General features: G+C 41.0%; 1 protein-coding gene across 2 annotated transcripts in view; it reads right to left on the bottom strand.

Moving 5' to 3' along the window:
• Positions 1 to 9,288: 9,288 nt before the first annotated feature.
• mdfi (MyoD family inhibitor) overlaps positions 9,289 to 25,462 on the bottom strand; it is a 33,038-nt gene continuing 16,864 nt past the window's right edge. For both annotated transcript variants that reach the window (XM_051948772.1, XM_051948773.1), the window contains exons 3-5: positions 25,014 to 25,157; positions 13,951 to 14,316; positions 9,289 to 13,115 (exon numbers count right to left, since the gene is read on the bottom strand). In XM_051948772.1, the coding sequence (XP_051804732.1) occupies positions 12,862 to 13,115; positions 13,951 to 14,316; positions 25,014 to 25,157 (764 nt within the window). In that variant the 3' untranslated portion in view covers positions 9,289 to 12,861. The remainder of the gene's footprint in view (positions 13,116 to 13,950; positions 14,317 to 25,013; positions 25,158 to 25,462) is intronic.

Below are 25,462 nucleotides of genomic sequence, written 5' to 3'. Positions count from 1 at the left end.
TTTCTTGGCAAAATATTTAATAGTTGATAAGCTACATCAGTTTGGACCAAAGTGGAAGACCAGTTGGTAGCAACTTTCTGACTGCCCAAGTCAGAGCCTAACATTGTAATTCAAGAAAACTCCAACAGCCTCAGGGCTCATACCACATGGGCACATGTGGCTTTAACGTGCCTTTAAGCTGCGAGTCTCCAGTTTGGTTCCCAGCCTCCTAGATCTTTACTGCTTGTCATTTCCCTGCTCCTTCCTCAAGTTTCCTGTCTGTCTTCACTGTCACCGTCTCATAAGGTGAAATTTTTTTATTAAATCCAACAGTCTTCTATATTTGTCCTTCAGAAATACAGTTTTTTCTTGGTTATTCTGGATAATCAACATAATGTCTGTAGTTTTCTTTACTTCTACTCTCTACCAAATAAATGTTAGCTATTATGTGGCCCAGGGATTATCCAGTGTAACAAAGACAGTAGTTTAATGTTGTTGCTGTATTGTATTGTATTGTACTCAATTGGGGATAAAAATGTCAGAGGCGTTTCCACAAACCCAGGTAAATACAGTAAGCAGAACTTATTTGTTTGATTAGACACCAAAAATGTGATTTATATTCTATTGTTCGAAATTTAGCCCAATTGACCCTTTAAGAGCCAGCGCTCTGTAAACAGCAGTGAACTGCAATGTATGGAGGCCATTAGATAAGCTGCATGTAGGTCCTACTAGTGAAGCTTCGATTTCTTTTCTCACACCCAGTATGAATACAAACAAGACGTTTTGTGATCTCGCCTCGGCAGATGGTGTTGTGATCGTGGCGTTTTATGGTGGAGATCTGAGATGTGCTGCAGTTTGACTGAGTTTGAAAGCTGTCTGCTTTTTTTTTTCTCTGAGGTGGACATATGACAGCAGGTGGGCAGCTACACAAGAGCAACAGGCACCGAAAGGAAATGGGCTCTGAGGTTGTCATAGTAATGAGAGCGTTATGACCCAAACAGTCTCTGGGATATTACCCCAACCCATGCTGCTGCCCGTCTCCTGACCCCCCACCTCCCTTCACACTCGCCGAGATGTAGGTCTTGCATTGAAGTCAACTGGCCCAGATCTTTTTGAATTTCTGCCATCTCACCCACCCACACTGCTGTAACTGTGTCCTCTTTAGTCACACACACATAAATACACAGACAATGGTCGTAGGAGCTCCATCTGACGAAGGACAGGAAATAAGTGTTTATGCGGACGAGGCGCCCCTTCCTGTGTGTTCCCACAGGCCGACTCCCCCCCTCAATCATCTCGGTGTGTTTCTGAACTTCACCTTCCCTTAAAAAAACCAACTCTGGATTTAATTCTGTCCAAAAGCTGTTTCTCTCACACTTGATTTTCCTCATTCTGTCTTTTTGAAAAAAAAAAATCCTCAATATGTCACTCCCTCCCTTCTCCTCTCTGCTTTTACTGGCTATGGGAAACAATGGAGTTTTGTTAGCGGATTTTACCTTAATGGGCACTTTTTTTTCTCCAGATGACCCAGTAAATGTGTTCGCATTGGGTTTTTCAACTGGCAGCTCGCGGCTCCAGTTCTGCAGTAGGTCACTGGTGAAGCAGACAGTACTGTGTGTAGTGAAGCCAAACAGAGACGTAGCAGAAACCAGAGAGGCTGTTTAGACCTGTGAGATGTTGACTTGTTAGGTTGCATTCTGTACTTGTGTGTGTGCATAAGTGTGTGTACATTCATGCGTGTGTGTGCGTGAGGACAAGGCTCTGGTCTGTGCTCCCTGTTTGCTTAAGGTGGCATGAGTCAGCTCGACTCAAAAACAGGAGCCTGTTTTTGTGCGGCCTGCCAACTGCCTGTCTGACATTTAGCTAGCCTTCTCTCACACTTACACACACACACAAATACACACACACACACACGGGCTCGAATACACACTCACTTAGCGGTAAGTCGACATCAGTGCACAGAGCCAAACCTGCCTCTCTTGGCTCTCCGTCGACCCAATGTTCACTTTTCAACTCTGTCATTTTCTGAGCATAGATTTTCACCGAAAGTAATAACAAGCAAATAAATTCTGTTTATATTCATGGTTTTTCATATGGAATGAGGGTTTTCAAGCACCACAGTAAAGAGTAATGAGAGTGAAGGTATGGGATACAATAAAAAAAAAACCTGGTGGTTTAATGCTGGTCATAAGGAACGCTTCACTGCAGGACAGGTTCAGGGCACATGTGGTGGCTCAGGCAGGATGGGAGCAAACTGAGACTTCGGGCTGATTCTGGGTCTTGGGTTCATTGGAAGATATGGACGTGTGAGGGGTGTGAACGTCTGAGTCTCCTCCTCTCTTGTGCCCCTTGGAGCAATGCTGCTGTGGTTATGGGGAGCAAAAGGGTTTGGCTGAGGACCAGAAGTTGCATAATTGTGCCCTTAAAGCAGCAGGGTGCCATACCTCTCCTCCCATTTCTGTCTCTGTACTCTTTAGTTTCTGTCACCTCAGCTCTTAATCTCTTCCTTTTGGCACTTTGCTGTTTGCTTCTTGTCTGTTTTGTTTTAACCCTGATAATTTTGCGTGTCCCATTTATCCCTATCAGATGGAGGTTTCCTGTTCATCCATCAGCTTTTACTCTGAAGGGCTGATTATCTCATGATGTCTTTAACAAACACAATCCAGTGTGGGTTTTCAATATGTCAATGAATCAGTAGACTGAAACAAACAATAAACTGACCCTACTGAGTGTTTCCTGTGTAATGAAACTGATATGTTTCCACTTTTGTCCAAAAATAATAGAGAATCCATCACTGACCCACACTGTTGCACTTGGCGACATGTCCCTGCTTTAAAGGTAAACACAGGCACAGTAGATTTTCATTCAATTCCACATACAGCACATTGTTTCTGCAAATATTCCCTTTTGCATTACAATTTGTGTTACTCCATGGCTGAAAATACCCAATAATTCACCTAAAAATACCTAACAAATGCACTACTTACTCCTGATTGAGTAACCATTTGTTGAAATAAACAGAATCCAACTGTTTTAGGAAATTACTGGGCCATTTTTCCAAATTAAAGCAACATATTTCTGACCAGTTTTTTATTTAAAGATGTATGCCTTCAGTAAGTACAATTGAGAGTAGGGCAGTGAGTCATGGATGGGGGAGCCAAACTGGAAAGTACTGAAAGACACTCTTGTTGTTGGCTTTGGCTTTGTCGTAGGATTTGTTGAGAAAAAGAAAAAAAAATGGGATAAGCATATAATGATCTATTGGTTGATGTTTTATAAGATGCAATCGCTTCTTGGATTGAAAAAGAAAAAACTGTGATTTGGGTTACCTATTGCAAATAAAGAATCTAATACAAGGTGACCTGGTTTAAAAATAGGATTCTGTGGGTGTCGTGGATGATATTGCACAATTAAATGAACTGTCAGAGTTGCACAAAGTAATAACAGTCCACATGAATGTTCGAAATGGTGACAGGTGGATGAATCAACAAATGCACTAAAAACAGGCACCACCCCAGTTATTTGACTTTGAAAAAGCCATTTTTGCCTCTCAAGTTAGTAAAGCCTTAATTCTGCCACATTTTTCTCCTTTAGGACACACGTGATAGTCCTCAAATGACTCTCTCCAGCTGCAGTGTGTCACTCTGGCCATTTGGCTGCGGGCTATCGAAGCTATTTGGTTGAATGTGAAAACAAGTGAAGCAAATTAGCACTGATTAATTATCCATTCTTAAAATAAATTATAATGTCAGCTGCATGAGTTTTACTGTTTTTATAAGGCCATGGGTGAGTCGCCGGGCCAAACACTTAAGACTTAGAGCAGCAGCCAAACGGGAGGAATACTTCTACCTAACCGAGAGCCAACATTTAGGCAGTGTTTTATTGTAGTGGTGCCAGCTCTGGGTATCTGGCATCTCCCACCCACGCAGATGAAAGCCAAGTCTTAAGTGGCAGCGTCTACTCTGAATGCACCTCCCCTGTCTGACACAGGAGCTCTGCTCAGAAAAAGAGATGAGTGCCAAAACTGTGATGGAGCTTATGCCTGTGTGCAAGTGTGTGTTTGCTAACATGGCATTCATTATGCATTCAGTTAGAAGTTATATCTCCCCCATCTTTCAATTTCTCCCTTTTTATTGTTCGCCTTTCTCTCCCTTTATGCTGAATTCACAAGCAGCTGGGGTGGATGAAGCATTTTAATCATCCCCCACTGATTCCTGCGTTTGCTTTAAACTTGCCTTCAAGTTGAGGCAAGGGTAAAGTTACGGTTGTGGTTGAAATTTGCACGAGCGGTTGTGGCGAGTGGGAGTGGGAATAGGGTTTTTACCTCAAATCCTGAAGTTCAGTTGTGCACGTTGTCTCTGCCCTGCACTGTGGAGCCTCTTTTAGTCAATATGTCATATTTAGACGTATAGATATCTGTTATTTGATGGAGCAAGTTCTTCTTTACAGTTTTGTTGAGAGAAGGATATAGCCTCAAAGAGTCTTAGCCTAAAATCTTACAAGGAAATGACCAGACTGACCCCATATCAGCATATCAGATTGATCCAGTAATTCCTACTGCACTACAGGTACACACAGCGGTTAAACCAAATGACTTTACTCGGTCTCAGAGTGAAATCTTTCAGGTGATTCATTATCTAACGGATGCTCTCACAGCAGACGCATCCAGCTCACTAGATTAATCTATCTGTCATCGTCTTATAAGGAAGATATATGGTCATTGTTCTAAAGAGCAGGGATGAAGTAAAGGGGCGGGTTTGTATCAGCTCTGGACATAGACATTTGTAATGAGAACATCGCTCCAACCACATACTGGGAGCTTGTGGTTATTGTGCCTCTGTCTTATAAGAAGAACTAATCCTTTGAGTATTTCACTAAAGCTGCATGTTAACTGATGTAGAAACTTTTCCTCATCTCGTCTTTCCCACGCTAACTGACGTCAAAACACATACGCGAGGGTCTGGGATACTTTTTAAGGCTCACACATGCTAACGGTCATCTATCCTCTGCTGTTCCACCCACTCCCGCTGCACAGGCCTACTGCTGCTGCTGCTGCTGCTGCTTCCGTGAGACTGAAGCAGAAACAAATGTCTCAATCCTGCCAACTCTGTGTGTTCATGCGTTTGTACGAGTGTGCATTTGTGCGAGTGTGTGTTCCATGGAAGCCCACCGAGCTGTGGTTCCCTCAGTAGTCCTGCAGCGGCAGTAACTCGATACAGTACGCACACATTTTTGTTGCTGATCCAAGCTTGTCTGCCTGCCATGATTTTGGTTTAGTTCAACTTGTTGTAAAACACTGCTGAGCACCGTTAAAGAGGAGAACATATAATCAGCATCTAATGAACACAGTGTGCCATGTTATGGAAGATGGTTATACGCTCTTTAATGAAGTTGATTTGTTGCCCTGCGCTGATCTTTGATTCAGCATTTTAACGGCTGTAGATTATATTTCAATGCAGTTTTTTTCCCTCACAAAAGCAGAGCTGAAAATATCATTTGAACTAATCTCTGGAACCTCATTCCAAATGTTGCAATATGTAGTTTCTCCTCTTTTATGCTCTTTCTTTCTGTGTCTTTGCCTCCCTGACTCTCATGTAGGAAGAAAAGCTGTTGCTTTGTAGGAACTCGTTGGCAAAAGTTCCTGTGACTCACACAGCTACCCCCAAAAAGCTCTCCTCCCTCTGATTTACAGCCAGTTGTGGTATTACAGATTTCTACATGTTACTCACACTTTCAGTCCATCTGTCTGTGTTTGTGCAGATTCTGCAATGATGCTTTGACCTCTTTAATTCTACTCTTTAGCAACACGCTTGACAGGAGGTGGCCAGGTACTTTGTGCAATTATTATGTGATAATTAGGACAAATGGTGATGTTGCTGGACTGGACTTGAAAAATGCATCTTTTAGAGCAGATATTCAATACCTACAAAAGCTGGTAGCACTCCTGGACAGAAGCTTAAACTAGTTTACTTGTATTTTTGAACAGCAATTAAGTTGAAGTCCATTTTCTCAGGTTTAATTAAAATAATTATTACTTTTTCTCTATATGACACAGAAACTCCAGCTCTGTGTCGTTCTCTGAATGCAAAACCACTGTTAAGTGATTCTGAATGTGAATCCAGGCTGTGTTTCCTTCTTCAGTCTCAGGTGTATGAAGATGATGTGTTGATGCATGGTGCAAACTGCATGAATTTTATTCTAAAAAGTTACAGTGTTACGTTACATAGTAAACTGAACCAGCTTTAACCACCTAGAACTAGAACTGTGTCTAAGTCAGTGCAAAGCCATAGAGTCCGTTAATAATCTCTCAGAGGGAAAAGATTTCGCCAGGCGTTTTCGGTGACATTGAAAACATAGTCCATTTTCTGCTTCATTGCTCCTTATGAAGATTTAAGAACTGTACATTTCAGAAAAATGTCCTCCCTCTGTACTGATTTCTTCTGGTTGGATGGCTATAAAAGACTTGAACTGCATTTTCTGGACTTAGAAATTGGAGGAGACAAAGTATTAGGTTCAAAAGGGAGAGTTTGGTTTCATAATTAATATTTCTTTTGTACGAGTCTTGCTTTTTTCTGCTGTAATTTGGTGTGTTGTGAGATGTGTGGCCTGTGCATTTATGTGCATGACAAAAAATTATCTGAAAGGTCAATCTAATACTAAAGACGCAGAGTAAGTAATCTGGTGAATACAACATTCTGAATATAACTTTGAATGTGTTTTCATATGTTTTATATGTACTTGAGGGCAAATGACTTCATCTAAAGGCCATTGTTTGAAAACTTCTGAGTGAAAAAAAGAGTTTGAATCATTTCCAAGTCTGTGTTAAAATCTCCCAGTCCCCACTGCCAAACGGTACATTTGTTCTACAATTGTTGTTCTGAATCATCACAAAACATGCTGCCAAAGCACCGATGAAAAGCACAGAATTGAAAAGATTACAAATGATGCATAATAGCTGACGTTGTAATAGAGGTCTCATAAGAACACTTTAACAATAACCCCTACAGATGTAGCCACACATGAAGGTTACATGGTTGTCATTTCGTACAATAATCACATCAGAAAAAATATCAGGCATATTGTATGCCTGTGACTGTTGTGGCATTCCTTTGACCCACGATTAATAATAAATCGAGTATTTTCTTCTCTAGGTGTCTTTATGACTTCAGTGGAGGAAGGGAGAGCTGTTTGGTGGGAGCCAAGGGCGAGTGGCTTGTCATGTCAGGGGTATTAATTTATGATTTCCATCCCAGCTTCTGACCTCATCACCTCCATTAGAATGCAGCCTTTGTAATTTCATGGTTAATATTCAATAGCCACTTGTCCCCGGTGTCTGCTTTGCGCATGTGAAATTTCGGAGTGGGGGGAGGAGGATCATTTTGGATTTGCTCAGTTTGTGTATGTGTTTGTGCATGCGTGTGTTCATGAAAAGGGAAATGAGGATTGACTGCAGAATGGCTTTCTGCAAAACAGTTGCAGATGTCCGGAGACGTCCTGTGTGTCTCTGCTCCCTCTGAGCAGCTTGAATTGCTTCTCTGTCTGACCTGACACTTTTGAATCGCCTCCTTTATACGCGCACTTTTTTCTTATCTGTCTTCCATACACACACACACACACACACACACACATATAAATGCACGAACACATGACATACAGTAGCTGACCTCTTTATGGGCACTTGCCTCGAGGCTAAATGCAGAGCCTCTTATCACTAAACTCTTCACACAATCTGCAAGAAACAGAGGCTGGCAACATCTCACACCCTGAGGACCGAACACATAAATGTATGCACACGCATGAGGGCTGAAAACGGGGATTGTTGTCATGAGACGTATAATAACTACTGACCACGAGAGATGAAATGAGGACAGAATGAAAAGGGAGGAAAGATTAAGGCAGAAGAAGAAGAAAATCTCAAACAGCAAAAGTCCCCTGCATTTCTCCACACATTGATGTGTTGGCTTGGACACACATTCCTGCTGAACAACTTTGGCAATCCTTTAAAAAAACACATTAAAGAGCTCTGTTCTGCATGAGCCCCAATGTTGCTGTGCCTTCTCTCCTCTCCCCGTTTTCTCTCTGCTGAGAGCTCACAGACAGACGATCCGGTGGAGTTATGCTGATGCTCAATCTCCTGATGCAATAGATAATTGTTGCAATAAATTAATGGCTAAATAAGAACATACGGCAGTGATTTAACGATGTTAAAAATTGAGGAAAATCTACCACTTCTATCACACAGCTGCTTTACTAAAGGCATAACCTGACAATAGCCAGATTATTAATTGTGTAGTACTTGATAGTACTCCACAATATCAATCTGGGACCGCTCCATGTAAATCCGTTCAGAGGAAAGAGGCACGGATTGGACAATGCAACAGTATGTCCCATCTCTGACAGGTTTGTTTTTAGCCAATCGCGGGATCTTCACAACGAGCGGAGCCAATTGGTAGATTAAACTCTTACCAAAACCCGTAGGTAAAAAAGCACAAACATCTTTACCATCCAGAAGTGCGCAAAGCGCCTCTCGTTGTTCTTCCTTCAAAGAAGCGATACGAGATTCGGCTAAAACTGACTTAATAGCAGCATCTACACGATCATTGTCCTCCGTTGCCGTGCTTGTTTTGATCTACTGGTGCTTAGTGTCGTCTAGAGTGCTGTCGTCTTCACACCCGGATATCCCGCCCCACACATGAATACTGCTGCGTGATTGGCCCGTGCCAACTTGGCTCTGTCCGAACAGTGAAAGCGGGAGCGGTACAAGATGCTTTCTTGAGAGATTTGTGAACTCACAAATATCGCGAGAAATCAACTTGCTGGCAAGGTTACTAAAGGCAGTCTTTGTTGGACATCCACAGCTTTGGCTGCTTCAGCAACACTTACTATCTTTCTGTGCTGAAATCTACGTTGTTTAGTTGATTTTATTGTCAGATGAGCTTAAATACCCCAATTTGAGATTTTAAAAAATAAAAATAATTGTGGAAACGTGTTCACCTTTTCAATAAGGGGTACTGAGTGTGAATTGATAGAAAAATGCTTTCTATGCACCTGCAATTAATAATGAGTACAAAAAAGACTTACGGAGTCTGAATACTTTCTTATGTGACTGTTGGTTTTCTAAGCTGAGCATCTGGGTGGTCAAAACTTTGAAAGTGGTGTGACTTGTATCTTAAATCTTTGTCCTTCAGCACTGCCCAGGTGATGAATAAGGAGTTCTTAACACATGTTGCATTCTAGACTACTATAGTATAGCAGAAGTATTTCAACAATTATCTGTTATGGAACATAGAGAATACATGCTACACACAGTTTGGAGTTCACATTGTTTATTCAGTATTAAACAAAGAGATGTTAATGCAACTTCCAGGACAGCAACTCAAACTGACATTAAATGGGGGTAGTGTAAACAAAATGACATTATAGTGGACTACAGTCTAGTAACAATTCAGCTGGGCTAGGATTACTTTCAGACTATTAGCAGAGGTGGCCAGCTCTTTAAATAAACGTCCGAATTCCGTCTTATAATAACATAATAAATCCATAAAAGTCAACAGTCAGACATTTCTGTGGTCAATATAATTCTAATAAAAACACGTATAATACTGAATAAGGAAATCACTGAAAGTAAACTTGTGTTTTTCTTCCAGTATTACTGTAATAGCTTGACTTAATACAAGGGAAATATTTGGAAATGAGACGATGACCTGTCTGGTACAGACACAACATCGAGCCCACCTCTCAGAATCCTCTCTAATTTCCAGAGATTGATCTAAGGTCAGGATCGGAGTTCATCTAGGAACTTTCAACATCCAGACAGGATTCTCCATCACCAGACCAAGGAAACAGTGTTTTCTATACCTCAAGGTTGAATCATTCACCTCCAACCGTGAAACACCTCTTAGTGTATAAAACATGAAGTAGTATTTCATGATCAAGTCATAAAATATATTTGGGCACCATTAAATTAAATTATTGTTTATAAAACCAGACTTTATTAAAATGTTCCTTCACCCGATATATTTTGCATAGCACAACCGAACTTTAATGCTGACAAACTCTGCTGCATTTTCTTACTGCACTTCACACACCAACAGAAGAATTAATGTTCTGACGTGCCAATATAATTTACTGCTAAAAATAGAATTACAAAGCCATACTTTTCACTACATGACACTCATGTGAGCATGAGCGCAGGAATTTAAGCAAAATAAGATCAGTTAAATATAAGTTCCCAGAGAAGGCTGTTGGTGAGATTCCTATTAATTAAAGCTGGATTTATCCTGGTTTTGAAGGCCTAAAAGATTGGCCCTTTGGTTGGAGTCCAGGGAGGAGCTGCAGCATAGTGTTAAGATTCTTGAAACCTGAGCTGCAGTGAGGCTGTGGTTATGCACACCCATAAATGATAGGAAACAGCATGTCAGATGGGTTTGGTCAAAAACAGAGAACCTATTGTTTTAGGCATAAAACAAGGCTGTATGAAACACGATAATGTGTATTTATTTTCTTAGTTGCCTAAACCAAGATGATAGAAAGGTAAAGTGTTGGATATGACACTCCTGGCTAACAGGTAGATGAGCTGCACCTCCCAGTTATGCTAATATGAGCCAGCTCTCTCCGTAGGTATGCAAATGTTTCTACTATTAATTTGTCCTCTGCTGTTGACAAATTACTTTAGTTAAGTTTCCAATTTGGTCTTGAGTTTGAGACCAAATTGGAAACTTAACTAAAGTAATTTGTCAATACACACACATGTATGTAATGCATACACCAGAGAGATTTATCGCAACGTACACTTACTGTTTTTCTGGTCTGGTGACTGAGGGCAGGTCCCTCGATGAAGCACCATTATTAGAATCTGCACTTGGAATATTTTGCAAATACAAACAAATAACATAGTTATCACTTCTATACACATTATTACACTGTATAATCAGTTCTCCCTTCATAAATCTCTCTGTATTTTAAAAAAAATTGCATTGTTTTCCAGGGCTCTCCAGGATTTTATCTCAGTTGAGATTGAATGTGTGACAAAACACATCCGGAGTGATACTGAACAGGCATGAAGAGTCCGAATATCTTCTCAAGTTGCATTAGTTAAATTCCTTGCATTGCACGAAAATGCAAGCTGTAAAATGTCACTCGCATTATCTGCTTTGGTGTTATCAAGTTGACTACAACCGTAGTGTATTTTCACTGTCAGTGCTGGATTTCAACCCTTAAAATAGGGTTTTAATCAAACACAGCCCCATTAGCATAGCACATTAGCACTTCTATGTACAAGTAATTATAGGTCTAGAAACTAAGGTCCAGTAAGAGCAAACTCTTTAGTATTTTCAAAAAAAAAAAAGGCTTTCTCTAACAATATTTCATCAGAGAAGAGAGAGATTTGTATCAAGTCATTTTAAAATGCACAACAGATCTAGGTGACATCTCAAGAGGTATTGGGTTGGAGAAGGTATGCGCCGGAGCATATGAGAATGCAGGCCTGTTATCAAAAGTGTACCATTCATACGACAAGCATATGGATCTAACTTAGTATAATGTCATGAGATTTTCACTCAAGGAATTAAATTAGATGTTGAGCAATGTCTGCTTTACAGAGAGCCCGGCAAAACCCGATAACACAGAAATGTGATTTTCACATTAGAGGAGAAATGCAAATATCTTAACTAAAATCTACAAAACAAGGATTAATAGAGATTTGGTAAAGGCGAGGAAACCCACTTGAAAATTCAGGCCTTAAGCTAAGCCAAGGCCATTTGTTCACATAGCAAGAATGACAGAGAAAAATGAAATGTATTAAAAAGGAGATGACGCCTTCCAGTCCTTTACCAGATGAGTAGGAATTCACTGAGCACAGTCAAAGCCTCTCAAATCAAATGTGAACGTAAACAAGATGTGAAACATTAAATGAGGAGAGATTTTTGATTATCAATGCTCTCCCTTCACATGTTGGAGTAGAGAACGTGTCCACTGCTGATGCTATCAGCCGCTCACTCTGTGATGTCCGTTACTTACAACACTCTTTTAATAGCACCCATCTCCAGGCTGATGCATGACGCTCTCATCATTCTTCTCTGAACAGGTCAGTTACGGAAAGACGCATATTAACACAAGAGATCTGTAATATTGCCACAAGCCACATTTAAGTTTCCTCTGTTTTGTACAATGCAACAAGGACAAAGACAGCGGTGGATTCAACGTCTCCCACATGGACTGTGTGTGTCACAAAGGCCACTGTAAGCAATCAAACTGGAAGACTTTAACCTTGCCAAGGACAGGAGGACAGGCAACGTTTCTAGTGAGATCTGAGCGTCCATTTTCCCATTATGCTGCTGCTCTTATCTACAGAAACACTAAAATCCGGTTAAATGGAGCCATTTTCTCATTTGCCTTTGGAGGTCATTTTTCATGCTTGGAGAACTCCAGTCATTCAGATGGCACAAGAGGCTGCATTGTAATAATAGCTTGTTCAGTGTGGGTCCAGAGGCCTGGTCTGCACAGCCTGGCAAACGCTCACAGTCCACAGCTGGAATTGACTCTGCACCAAACGCCCAGCTGTGTAGCAATGAACCAACAGCAAAGACAAAGCAAGGAAGGTTACTGTCCCATTGTGTGATCAATAAAGGAAGGAAGAACTCACCAGTGACTGCTCTCAGCATTAGGTCACATCTTTTGCTTGGCAAACCCTGTAGGAAACATTGGACATATTGCAAAGCCAACTAGGCCAGCCAATATAGTGTGAACCACAATGCTCAAGCAACAAAGGCTAGGTGTAGCACTTCTCAGCTCTGATAAGATGCTGGTCGAAGTTGTTCCTGGACTAGTGGGAATGCACAGCAGACATCTACTTTGCCCCATGTAGGTGGTGGTTAAGGGGCCTCAGGAGGAGAAGCAAAGGCTGCAGCACTCCATGCATATCTCCAGACAGTCTGCAGACTCACAGCAGGCGTCGATGATGCCACAGTCCATGTCGCAGGGCAGGTCACAGTCGCCACACTCCTCCGACGCACAGCAGCAGCAGAAACACGAGTCATCCCCCGCACAGGAGCCGCAGGTGGCACAGTCCAGCACAATGTTGCACAGAGTTAAGAACTCACAGAAGAGGCAGGCCAAAATACAGTGAACACAGCAGTCTGGGGAGAAACAGATGAGCGGAGTAAGATTTTTTAACATTCGCCTCTTTTTTAAGATTAGTTTAATTTCTAAACTTATTTACATGAAACTAAAGACCTATGATATGCCATTAAGAGAGAGTAAAAAGTGAACTTCTGTTCTCATCAAATCTCCTTTTCAATCATTACCTCTCTTCTCACATAAGTGTTCACTCTCCTGACTGTAGAGCTCTAATTGTCAGAGTTAGTTTCATAAAATTCCTGACAGCATGTAGTTTTAAGTCCATTTTTTTCAGGCTGATGAAAACAAAAAGCCGTCCCTTTAACTAAAGGTTACCTTGAGCTGAAAATGACTGCTACCATTCGTGCAATTTGTCAAAACTTTTCAAGTGTGGTGGATCTCGTGCACTCTCTTTTAAAAGCAGAAAACTTTGACAACCACTCAGACTGTGATAAAAGGGGGCAGAATGAAGCTAGATTTCAAATAGGAAATAGAGCAGTGCTGATCAGGAGTGATTAAAGGAATGACAAGGCTAACAAACTGAGAAATTTCAGAACTTGATGAATTTACTTCTTCATCAATCAATTTTCAGTCAGCATTTGCAGCTGTTAAAGGCTTCTGAAAGCAATTTACATGACTGTTTTTGGGTGGGTAAAAAGTACTGAACTTAAAGTCAGTCACTCAACTTTTTTGTTGACTTTCTGAAATTCATTTGTCTGAGAAAATACACCAGGGGAAAGTAGAGGTCAGATTTTACCCTGACCAGACAATGGGAAAAATGTTTGACGTTGAGCCTTGCTATCTATCCCTCCATCCCTTCCTGCTGCAGTCTCTCCATTAGTGTCTGTATCTCACCGTCCTGTGCCTCGGTGGGAATCTGAGAGCTGTTGCTCTTGGAGCTACTCTTGCTCCTCTTGCTGCTCTGGGAGGTGATGGAGGGGTTGGACTGCAATTTCTTGGTGTGTTTGGGTCCCGCTGAAGAGGACGAGGAGGTGGATGAACCGCCTCTCGGGAGGGAGCCCAGCTTAGGATGCTCGTGAGGGCCTCCGTTCCTGACCCCGTTGGACTGGAGGGCATGTGTGTGAGGCGTGTGCGTGTGATGCGGACAGTGCGTGTGAGAGGAGTGTGTGTGGCTCTTGGCTCCGTTGCGTAGCTGGCTGTTGGGCTGCGACCGACATGGCTGGGTATGGTGGATAGGCGTGGATCTGGCAACTGGTTGAGCTGAGGATAAACAAAAATGCATTGATTTATAATATGCTGAGCACAAACACTTTTTAAATCAATATGTATTTACATCAATTCAGTTGTGAGCTGTGGTGTTGTTTTACATGATTTAACCTTTGGTGGGACAAACAGTGCACAGTCTGAAGATTTTCAGTGTTCGATGTGATATAAAATGAAGACAAGCAGCATATTCTCACATTCGAAGAGTTTTAACAGATTTGTTTGACAAAGACTTCAATGTTTAACCGTCTGAACCCAAAAACCTGCTGGTGAGTGTGAAAGGCATGTTATTTTTGCAATACTTGCCAAAATTACACGTTATTTGTCAGAGCCATGAACTGAAAAAACAGAAAGAATTGAAGGATTTTCAACTTTTTCACAGTCTCTAAACTACTTTACACAGGAAAACTTGTTGAAATCTGAGCTTAAAATTGTGGTATTTCATCAAAACCACTTTATTTTGCAGGTTTTATTTTAAAAAAAAAATTTTCTAACAAGGTTGTGTAGAAAACAAACAAAACCCTCCCCCAGAAAAATCTGGGCTGTCTGGCACAGAAGTTAAGCCATTAGTGATTCAGCTGCAACCAATGTTCAAAAATTCGGGGACTTTTCAGATGAACTGAGCTGAACTGCAGGCCGCATTTACACAGAGTAAATAGGAGACAAGAATGGAAACCGACTAAACATGTAAGTAGTAGAACATATATAGTATGTAGAGTCACCATTGTCCCCCAGTGTTAGTAACACTTATACTGGGGGTGGGCACATTTTGATTCATTCCAATGATTTTTTTTCAGTTTTAGTAAAGTAAATAAAGAAATCCAACCTTTGTTATTTCTATTTCTAATGATTTATGGCTTCCTAACTGTGTCATACTGCACAAATGATTTTTTTTTATTTCAGGTCTCTCTACTTCTAGCCATGGTTATACTGTTCCCATAGATATGCAGGATTTCATATTTCAGCGAAAAATGAGCCCACAGTGTGGAAATATGTAGCAGGAACAAAGAAAAAAAAAACACCCAGAAAATGCTCGCAGTTTAGAGGGTCAGTCAGCTGTCAGAATTCCACATCTCCCAGGTCACTGAATAAATCTCATAAATATTCACTGTGTCATAAAGTTACATATTTAGAAGGTTTTTTCCCCTTCTCTTCTTACTTTAAAATGACTTTGATGTAATTGTACACTATTGCTTCCTTTACAATCTACAGATCTGTCAAGTCTCATTTCTCTCCATCTACGCTTAGAACTTACACAATGGTAATCTGAGTCAGAACTGATTTCTTAGGTTTGCTACGTGTAAAACTCTGGTTGTCTGAATTGTCGAATCTGTCATCAATACACTAGTTTTTTCTTATTGCTCCTCTCTCACCTTTTCCATCATTTTATTTTATTTTTTCTTGTATATAAAGCTGACTCAAGGAAACTCACAAAGAATTCCAGCATACCTGTATTGTGATGTACCTGTGCAAATGACAATAAAACTCTATTCTATTCTATTCTATTCTATTCTATTCTATTCTATTCTATTCTATTCCAAGGTGCTTTTTTCTCTCATGATGTCTTTAGTATTTTAAAAACAACACATAGACACGTTAACAGTGGAAAAAACTTGATCATTAGAGTGTGTTATTTGACTAAGTGAATTTAGCCCTAGTTGTACTAAACTGCTCAGCTGAACATTATTTTCGTTATGCTTCTGGTAAAGAGGGAGACATATCTTCAAGGTGAGTTATTGACATTACAGTAACACTCCCTGAAGACACTGTAGATTTCAAACATAAAAATTTTGAGGGGCTGATATGAAGTTATAAAGCATTTATAGTAATGCGACAGAAACTTGTTGTGTGAGCATGTGTGCATGTCAGCACACTCACCAGCTTGAATGCATAATGCACCTGCTGTGTGTGCAGCTCTGAGGCCTCTCTGTGTGTGTGTGTGCAGGCTTGTGCTTATGCAGTGTCATGGAGAGGGGGGCCCCGGGAAAATGAGTCCAATTACAAAACCTTCCCCAAAGGCAATAGCTCATGAGAAGAGCTATGTATTTACTGAGCTGGCCCTTTATCCTACTTGTCTAGACTCTTACACAACTAGCAAGACACTGCATGAAAAAAACAGAGGATAAATGAAAAGGGTGTTAGACAGGAAGAGAGGGGCTTTGCCTCTTGGAGAACCTGTCTCTTCAGTACCTGATATTTTTAAAAAGGCAGTTTTCATACAACAGTAGCAACAAACACTTGAGCACATGCGCATATGTTCATCTTGGCTCAGCATACATGGCATATTTTACCTCCAAGTACTATTGAGTACTAACAACTCAACTACAGAGAAGGGGGCAAAAAAGCTCACCTCCACTGCCAAGCCAAACACACACCCTGAAAATAAGAATAAAATGGAAGCCTGGTTTTCATATATTATGGTAGTATTTAATACCATCCTATTGAGGCCCGAAATTTTTTTGTAACGTGAAAGCATATGGCGTGGAGAGGTGTGGTGAGACTTAACAGGGCAGAGTAGAGTACAGCGGACCCACAAAAAAAATCACAGCCCTCTCTGACACACACACATACAGTTGCAATGAGAGCCAAACAGAGTGTGACCCTGATCTGTACCTATGAAACATGACTGGCAATAAAATCAAACCTTCGATAACCACTCGGAGACAGATAACCCAACCAGGCTTGTTTTGATTGGCTGATGGCTGTGGTCACACAACCAATCCAGCATTATTAAAGATTCTTTCATTCAGCGTTTTCTAAGTTCGCTCCAGATGTTTGGCAAGCTGCAGGGCCAGTGTGTGTGTGTGTGTGTGTGTGTGTGTGTGAGTGTGTAGATGTGCCCGCATATGTAGGGCTAGTGAGAAGAGGCCATACTTTCTCCTCTAAAGTATGTCAAAAGTCAATACCTGCTGCTCTCCTGTGTTATGTCTTTCTCTTTTCCTCTTTTCTTCCCGAGCTCCATCCTTTCTCTTTCTGTGTCCTCCTGTTCTGTCTTTCTTGTTGCTTGCTTTCAGTCTTTTTGCACAATGCTCTATTTTAACACTCTGAACTGGCCAGGATGTAGGTCAGAAAGAGAAGAAGGGGATTAGAGAAAGGGGAGGGATGATGTGCACAATTTTTCACAATCCCCTTTAGTTTTCCTCTGGGGCATTTTGACTTGTTGAGAAATTCATACTGTGTATGAGTTTGTGGTGTGTGTCTGTCTGTGTGTGTGTGTCTGAGTGTGTGTGAACACTGTACATAGGCGGATCTGGCAGTCAGACAGACACAGAGAGAGACGGCGAGTCAGGACCGTCTCCAACCAGAGCTTGAGGTTAGGCCACTCGCACACACAAATATATGCATGCAAGAACACGTGCGGACACACACTCATGCACATTCACACACAGAGAAAAAAACAAGGTCCCTTTGTCTGTGATCAAGAAAGTCAGAGAGAAAAATGAAGCCAGAACGACAGAGAAGAAAGTTGGAGAAATGGGTTGCTGCTTGTACATTTTTGGACCAGGAGGATGCAAGGGTGTGACTCATAAACACAATGATTCAGCAGTGGGAGCTAGTTAAAAATAACAGCAAATAAAGAGCCAAATGACTGCGGGATTAACATGATGAGACTGGGAAACCACAGAGTGTGCGTGTGTGACGCGAACACAGCAGTGTATTCTACTGGGGGTCCTGCAACCTCTTGTACAATGTGTGCGTGCAAATGCATGTCCGTGCAGATCTGTTTGGCCAGTCAGTGTGCACTAGTGAGTCACCATCAGTTGAATGCAGCAGCACACTGACATTCACACACCCTCCGCCCCTTCCTCCTCTCCTGGCGGTTCTCAGCTACCCTGTACTTACACACCTCCCATCCCAAACCAGAGAACTGCTCGCACTCTACTTATCTTTTGCTAGAATGAGTCAACAGAATGACTGTGAATTCTGTCTGTCTCGATCCCAGCTGCTTTATCAAGCTGTCTTCTTTGCAGTTTGTCTGTGTATCATTAACTGTTGAAAGTTTTGAACTGTAGACTTGAGAGTAAAACTATGTCATCAGACTAAATCTACATCCTGAGTACAACTTAATCAATAAGCAACACATGCAGATAGGATGTGCAGATGATGCACTCCCCCACAAATCGGTCTCATGACTAAGTCCACACAAATGCATTATCAAGCACAACAGAGCAGTAAGTACCTGGGTGTCCACCCAAGCACTGAAGAATGAAATAATACATTTGGGCCGTATGTTTCATGTATACAGTATGAGAGCATTTAATGATGAAGAGACAGAACAATGCAGCCTTAGCTTACTGGCACAAAAGAAGTTTAGTTTCCCAACATCTGTGCAATCAAAACCCTCTCAAACTTTTCAAAAGTGCCTGTAATTCGCCCCAGATCCCATATTACCAACTGACTCACTTCTGGGCATTTCTTGCATAGCTGCATTGTTTTTAAATGGAAGCCAAAGCCCAAGTGTCAAGTACTACTGTAAAACTGTGAGAATGGGAAAATGATAAGCTGGTGCTGTTAAACGCTATGTAAAATAGTTTTCAATGAGACTTACCCACATTTTTGGCTGCTATACAGAACGCTCTGCAGTGTTAATGGGGCTTGTTTAGTTGCACCCACTCACTACACGGAAAAAGTCATGTGAAAGTTCAGTCAGAAGCACAAGACTGGAAGAACAAAATGAGGCATGAGGAGGAAAAAAACATGACTCAGTTTTAGATCAAAAGTTCAAATTGTCAATTCAAAAACATTTGTTTACAATCTTGCGACTTCTAGCAAACATATCTTTTTTAGAAACAGTATTACAATATTTGAACCTAAACTTGCTTATTATATGTATTTGAGAAATTCACAAAATCCATAATAAACTAAAGCAGTTACTCCCAGTTACTGGAAGTATAGGGGGTTGAGTAATGTGGATTAATCTGATATCTCTGATGGATTAGTCACAGTTATGTACAAAGTCCTAAACTTGACTTGTAACCACCAAGAACGTATGGAAAAGTTTCTCCTGTTCATACTTACAGAACATACAATGTGATGTTAAGACAGCATCGCTTTTATGCAACAGAAACATTTAAAGGCAGGAAACTATTCAGATTTGATTTCAATGCAATTGCATTTGTGTTAAAAGAATCTGATTTAACCCTCTAAACCCCAAAGCCTACTGGTCAGTTTCAAAGGCGGGTTGTCTTAAAAAATGCCTATAATTACTGAATTACACAGTCTATCAGAGCCAGAAACAGTAAAAACAGAATCATCAGATTTTTAGCTTTCCAGTGTACCTTGAACTACTCATTTGTCTATAAACTTAATCATTAAAGTCATTATAGATCGTCTAAATCTTTGATTTAGCTGCAGCCAGCAGACAGAAAAATTCAGAGACTTATCGACTTAACTGGGCTGAAGTGTTGGTTGTGTTTACACAGATCAGATAGAAGACAAGTATGGAAAGAATTTAAGCATGTAAATAGTTGTAGTATGTAGAGCCACCATTTATTTGTAAAACCTATAAGCATTTGGAAAAGTGTTGTACATGTTGAGCCCAGATTTTGTGAATTAAAAAAAAAGAACAAGTAATCCAGGGAATTGTACTTTCTTCCCAACTTTTTTTTAATGATTTGTGGCATTATAATTGCACAGAAGACATTTTTGACTTTTGTCTACTTCTATCCATGGCTATGCTTTTTCCATAGAGGGACAGGACTTTATATTACTGTGAAAAATGATCAAGCCGTAAGTGAAAATATGACAGTAGCAACAAACATCCGGAAACTACTCAGGGTTCCGGGGGTTGAACCCGTTTAAGACTGATGTTGTGAATTGCTGGAAGTTGGACAGACACACTAGAAATGTGCAGTCTATTGCTCAACATTATAATAGACACCATTTATTTCACTAATATGCAAAACAGCATTACCTGCGCCTGTTTTTTGTCTCGCTGTCAAAATGTAAAAGCTTTAGTTATAACACATTCAAAATATAAACAAATCAAATTATCAGCATGAAGTGCAAGTCACTGAAATGTTCTCTGCCACATCAAAAGCATTTAAATGCATTAGCGTACATGGGATCAAACAATCTCAGCATGCACAACGTTGTCTGATTGCAGGATGACTGATGTGTTCATGCCCCCACATGTTTGAAGCAGAGGCCTTTCTATACCAGACAAAAAACAGGCGTGTGTGTGTTAGTCTTTTGTATTTTGTTTTGTAAATTGCCGAGTGCAGTTCTTTGTTTTTGTTTTGAAAATATGAAATATGACATTAGCTGACGCAGAAGGATAACAATAACTTGCCCAATACCCAGACAGTCCGGAAAAAACACCCATTCTTGTTCTTTCTGTGGTTTTGACATGCAGAAACTGTATTTATTCACGTCAACACACTGAAAACACTTAATTCAGTTTTTGTTTTGCTGCAGCATTTGATTCGTTTCTGTATATTTAATTTGACAAATGAATGGAAACAAATATTTGAGGGTGAGGGTAAGGCCTGTATTTTGAAGGAAAGCAAGGAAGCATGCAGGAACAACATGATATGTGATGTTTCAGGTCAGTGATATCACTGACCTGAAACACCAACGAACGACTTCATCCCCATATGATCCCTGACACGACTTGTAACATCACTAAGCATGGACTTGAGTCTTTCTTGAAATTTGATCATGATAAAACGCGCACATTCAGAGTAAGACAGTTGCAAAAAGAAGAGAGGCTGAGAAAGAAGGTGAGAGAGGATTTAGTCAGGGCAACGGAGATGGAAAACAGTTTCAGCCCAGTGACTTGTCTCTAATTAAAAGCAATGTCACAGTCCTGCTAGATTTCCCGACAACAACACATCGCACACTCCTCCCCTCTGATGACAAGATAATAACAAGCAGATCCACTCAGCACTTCTCCTACTTCCATGCCCTCCTTCATAAACATGCATACAGTAAAATGGCATGTCTTCCTCTTTCTCATTTACATTCATCTCATTTTGTGAAAATATCTGAAACGGAAAAAAAAATAAGCAAACTTGAAGCATCATAAATGCTACTGTGATCCCATCAGTAATTAATTCCATGTGTCACAGTTTCCAGTCCAAAAGCGTGAAAGCAGTTAAACATCTGCAAACATGTGTAACCTGCTGTGACTGTGACGTCAAAGGCAGCGCTGTGTTCATGACATCACTGACTATTTGTGTGTGTGTTTGATTCAGGCCATAACACACACTCACACGCGTTAGCAGACCTCTCTGCACATTGTTCTCAGACAGCTTGTCATAGGCCCTGGTCCAGACGCATACTGCAGCTGTGATGTCATCACTGCGAGACAGAACATATGGACTGGAGGAGTTTTCAGTTTATGCTTCTGTTTCCTCACGCTCTCACTTGCAAACACCCTCGCGCACGCACATTCACACACTCACAGATGTCACACAGCCATGATCTCACCACAGACCTGAGTCACAGCTATTTTATGTGTACACGCTCATTACCGAGTCAGATACCCAGATGATTGATTGATCTGTAACAGATGACAGACTCTATATTTAAAGTGCTGATAGCGGCTTGTGAGGCGTTCAGGAAACACACAAATCTACTCACACAGACAAAAACAAAATAGATGTGCCAGAAACAAAGGGAATGATGTATAATTATGCATCCAAACAACCACGAGCTGTCAGTATTTACCTGAGCAAGGGATAGAGTTTAGAAACTAGCACTGTTTGGTTTGCGGCTCAGGCCCTATGAACACATGTGCGATTGTGTAAGTTGCAGAGGGAGGAAGCTATGGATGAAGGGAGGAGGCACATGAAGGCAAAACCAAAGCCAATGAAGACTGGTGTGCATGGCGGTACATTTTGTTCAAGCCTACTGCAGTTGCATAACCCAGCATATGGAGCTGGTGGGTTTCAAAGGTTTTATTGGGATGTAAAATAAAGCAGAGAGAGAGAGAGAGAAGCAGGAAGAAAATCAGACCTAAACCTCTGAGCCTTCCACACCCCGGGCCTGAAAATAGCCTCACACAGCAGACAGGACAGGTAGAGGCGCAAACACAGCCACAGACAGCAGACATTCACACACCTACTTACATCCAAACACACTGAGTTCACCTACTTGTCCATTTCCTGCTTGAAATGCCGGTTATTCAGCTACCACAAACTAGTTATTATGATGGGGCAGGTTTGTGTGTTGATACATGTCACCCATGGCTGGCCCTGGATTCCAGGAAAAGAGCTCCAAGTTTTCTAACACATGCTCAGATGTCAGCTTACCCAACCCTCTTTTCACCCCTAAATTCCTGCTTTAGTTCATCACTCACTCACGTACGCCGTCCCTCAGTGTGTCTGCATGACAGGAAGGACAGATTTAGACCACCGTGGAGATTTTTCTTTTTCTTTTTAACGGTGCTTTTAGGTTAGCGGCCAAGCACTGAGAAAACTTAGCGAGAATTTTGCAGGTGTTATTACTGTGTGGAGTTTCATCTTCTGAGGAAGTAAATGACATACTAGCACTACTTGGAGAATTAGGTTGAGATTCCTCTTATTTCAAAGTGAAGTGAAAGCAAGAAAAATAAATGTGGTGGGGTAATGGTATACTTGTGTAACCTTTGGCTTTGATACAGAGGGTTGAAGCACATCAAGGAGAGTGATAAAGAGTCTCTCTCTGGCTGAGACATAACTGCTGGAATTGTAATATGAAGGAGGGAAATGGGTGGTGTTGGTTGGTGATATGACTCTGGAGGGAGGAATTCTAGGTGTTGTGACGCTCCTCATCAGCAAATTGAAACAGAGAGCTGCTGATACACCCACTGTGGAGTGTAATGGCTGGACAGCTGGAGATTTTAGGGAGTAGTTTAGACTTAGAGAGCTGAGTGTAAATAAAGCACAAACATTTTGAGACTTAACCATCGCTTTCTCTTGCAGTTTTTCTCACTCCACCATTGCCAGATAGCTATTGCATTTTACAGCAGTGCAAAATGTGACTGGCTTTGATCAGTGGAAGAATTTCACAAATGGAATAAATGGGCTTCAAACAAAACAGAAAATTTAGTTTCTGTTACAAAAATGTAAAAAAAATGCCATTGACAATCATTTTTCTTGTATTTCCTTTCATTTGCTTTGGGATTTCCCTTTATTTAAATAACAGCAATGTAGAAGGGTAAGAAATGTAATATTTTGTAATATTACAGGATATTGACAATGTAATATTTTTGTTTAATGAATAATTCTGTTTTAATCATCTCACACAAGCTCAATCTGTGGGTTAAACTTGACAAGCTGGACAAAGTGAGGCTATTTTAATGTCAAGCTGTGCAAATGGGACAAATTGCGGGAAAGTGCCTCAGGTACATTTTCCATAAATCACAGCTTCCCATTGACAACTGCGCCGCCTCAAAAGTTTGTGCTCTGTCTGACCACAAGAGCACTGCAGCCTGAATATACAGGAACCAAATTTTGGGTGGAATTTGATTAAGGGTATCCATATATGGGGTTTACTTGGACTGGATCAAGTAGTGACTGACATTGCACCTCTTCGGGGTGCACTTTATAAAGTCGTGCAAACTAATGATAGCATGAGAGCTGTGCTGTAAATGGAGACTGGTGGGGTTTCTGATGGGGAAAATGAGGGAGGAGAGTCATTATGTTGGAGCTGACCAGTTGACCCACACATGACAAATGTAGGAAAATGGCGATATTAATGTAGAATTACCTGCATATATCTTTATAACATAAGAATAGAGATTTATATAATAATGTAGTCTCATTGGGACAGAGGTGGAGTGAGGGAGCAAAAACGGCGGAACAAATCGGCCAGACAGTAGTTTCACACAGTCAGACCATTCTGCAGCACTGAATGGGCAGTCTGGCTTGTTCGTATTTCTTTAAACCAATCTAAATTATATTGGGCAACAGGAATTGTTTTGGTGGAAAAACTTGAAATATTCAGTGTGGTAGGTTGCTAGCCTGGAGGTCGGAGATTGTTGTTGTTGTTTCACAGAGTGAAGGGGATTTTGAGAAGAGTGAAATGATGGAAGAGGAGTAGAAAACCATGTGAAATGCGCAGCCACTGGCAGGCTTTTACCCCCACTCTAAATCCTGTGAGTCAGACTAGCCTGTATGTGACCTCAGGACTTTACATTTCTATTGATCAAGTTTGACACATTTTGGTGGGATTTGTTTTGATTTGAAAGACCAAGATGTCGAGTGAACCCTAGACAATTCACAGAGACCAGTAAATGGAAGCAAAACACACAGCTCCAGTCACGCCCACCTATTGTTGTCATGGTAATCATTCAGTTTCACCAAAGACACACAGGGAGAGAATAAAAATGCAGAGGAACTTACGAAAGTGTGAAAAGGTATTTCAAGTGTGTAGATTTGGGATGAAGACTCGGTTGGACTGAGAAATCAAAAACTTAACCTACGTAGCTGACAATGTAGATATTTCTGTCTGTGTGTGTGATTACCTGACCTATTTCTGCAGGGTGTGCAAATGTATTTGTTAAAGGTCAGGACAATGTGACTCATCAGACCAGTGATCAGTAATGGAAATAAAACTCTCACCAGTCTCTCAGTGAGTGTGTCTCAATGTGTGAATGTGTGTGTGTGTGTGTGTGTGTGTGTGTGTGTGTGTGTGTGTGTGTGTGTGTGTGTGTATGTGTGTGTGTGTGTGTGTGTGTGTGTGTGTGTGTGTGAGGGTGCATTACTTACATGTGATACTCTTACTGGGTGTTGTAAGCGCTGAATGTGAGAGGGTGCTGTTGGAAATGCAATTGTCTCCATCGCCACCTCGCAACCTTTCCTGGGTGCCATTTGACCTCAATATGAGGGGCTCAGTATAGGTGTGGGCCACATCTGCAAAACAAATACATAAATAGGCACACACACACACACACACACACGCACACACACACACACACACACACACACACACGCACACACACACACACACACACACACACACACACACACACACACACACACAGAGTTAGACACATAAAAACCCACAACAGTGTTTTAGATTTATGTTAAAAGATGATTCGCTGAGTGCACTTATGTATGAAAGTTTATTTTGATGGTGTTTTAGATTTCGTGTTTTAGATGGTGTTTATTTTGATGGTGTTTTCTTTCCGAACATCAGAAAATACTCGTGAGGCACT

Source organism: Acanthochromis polyacanthus, chromosome 5 (assembly GCF_021347895.1).
Source record: "Acanthochromis polyacanthus isolate Apoly-LR-REF ecotype Palm Island chromosome 5, KAUST_Apoly_ChrSc, whole genome shotgun sequence".
NCBI lineage: Eukaryota > Metazoa > Chordata > Actinopteri > Pomacentridae > Acanthochromis > Acanthochromis polyacanthus.
This window is presented reverse-complemented; position numbering and strand designations above follow the sequence as displayed.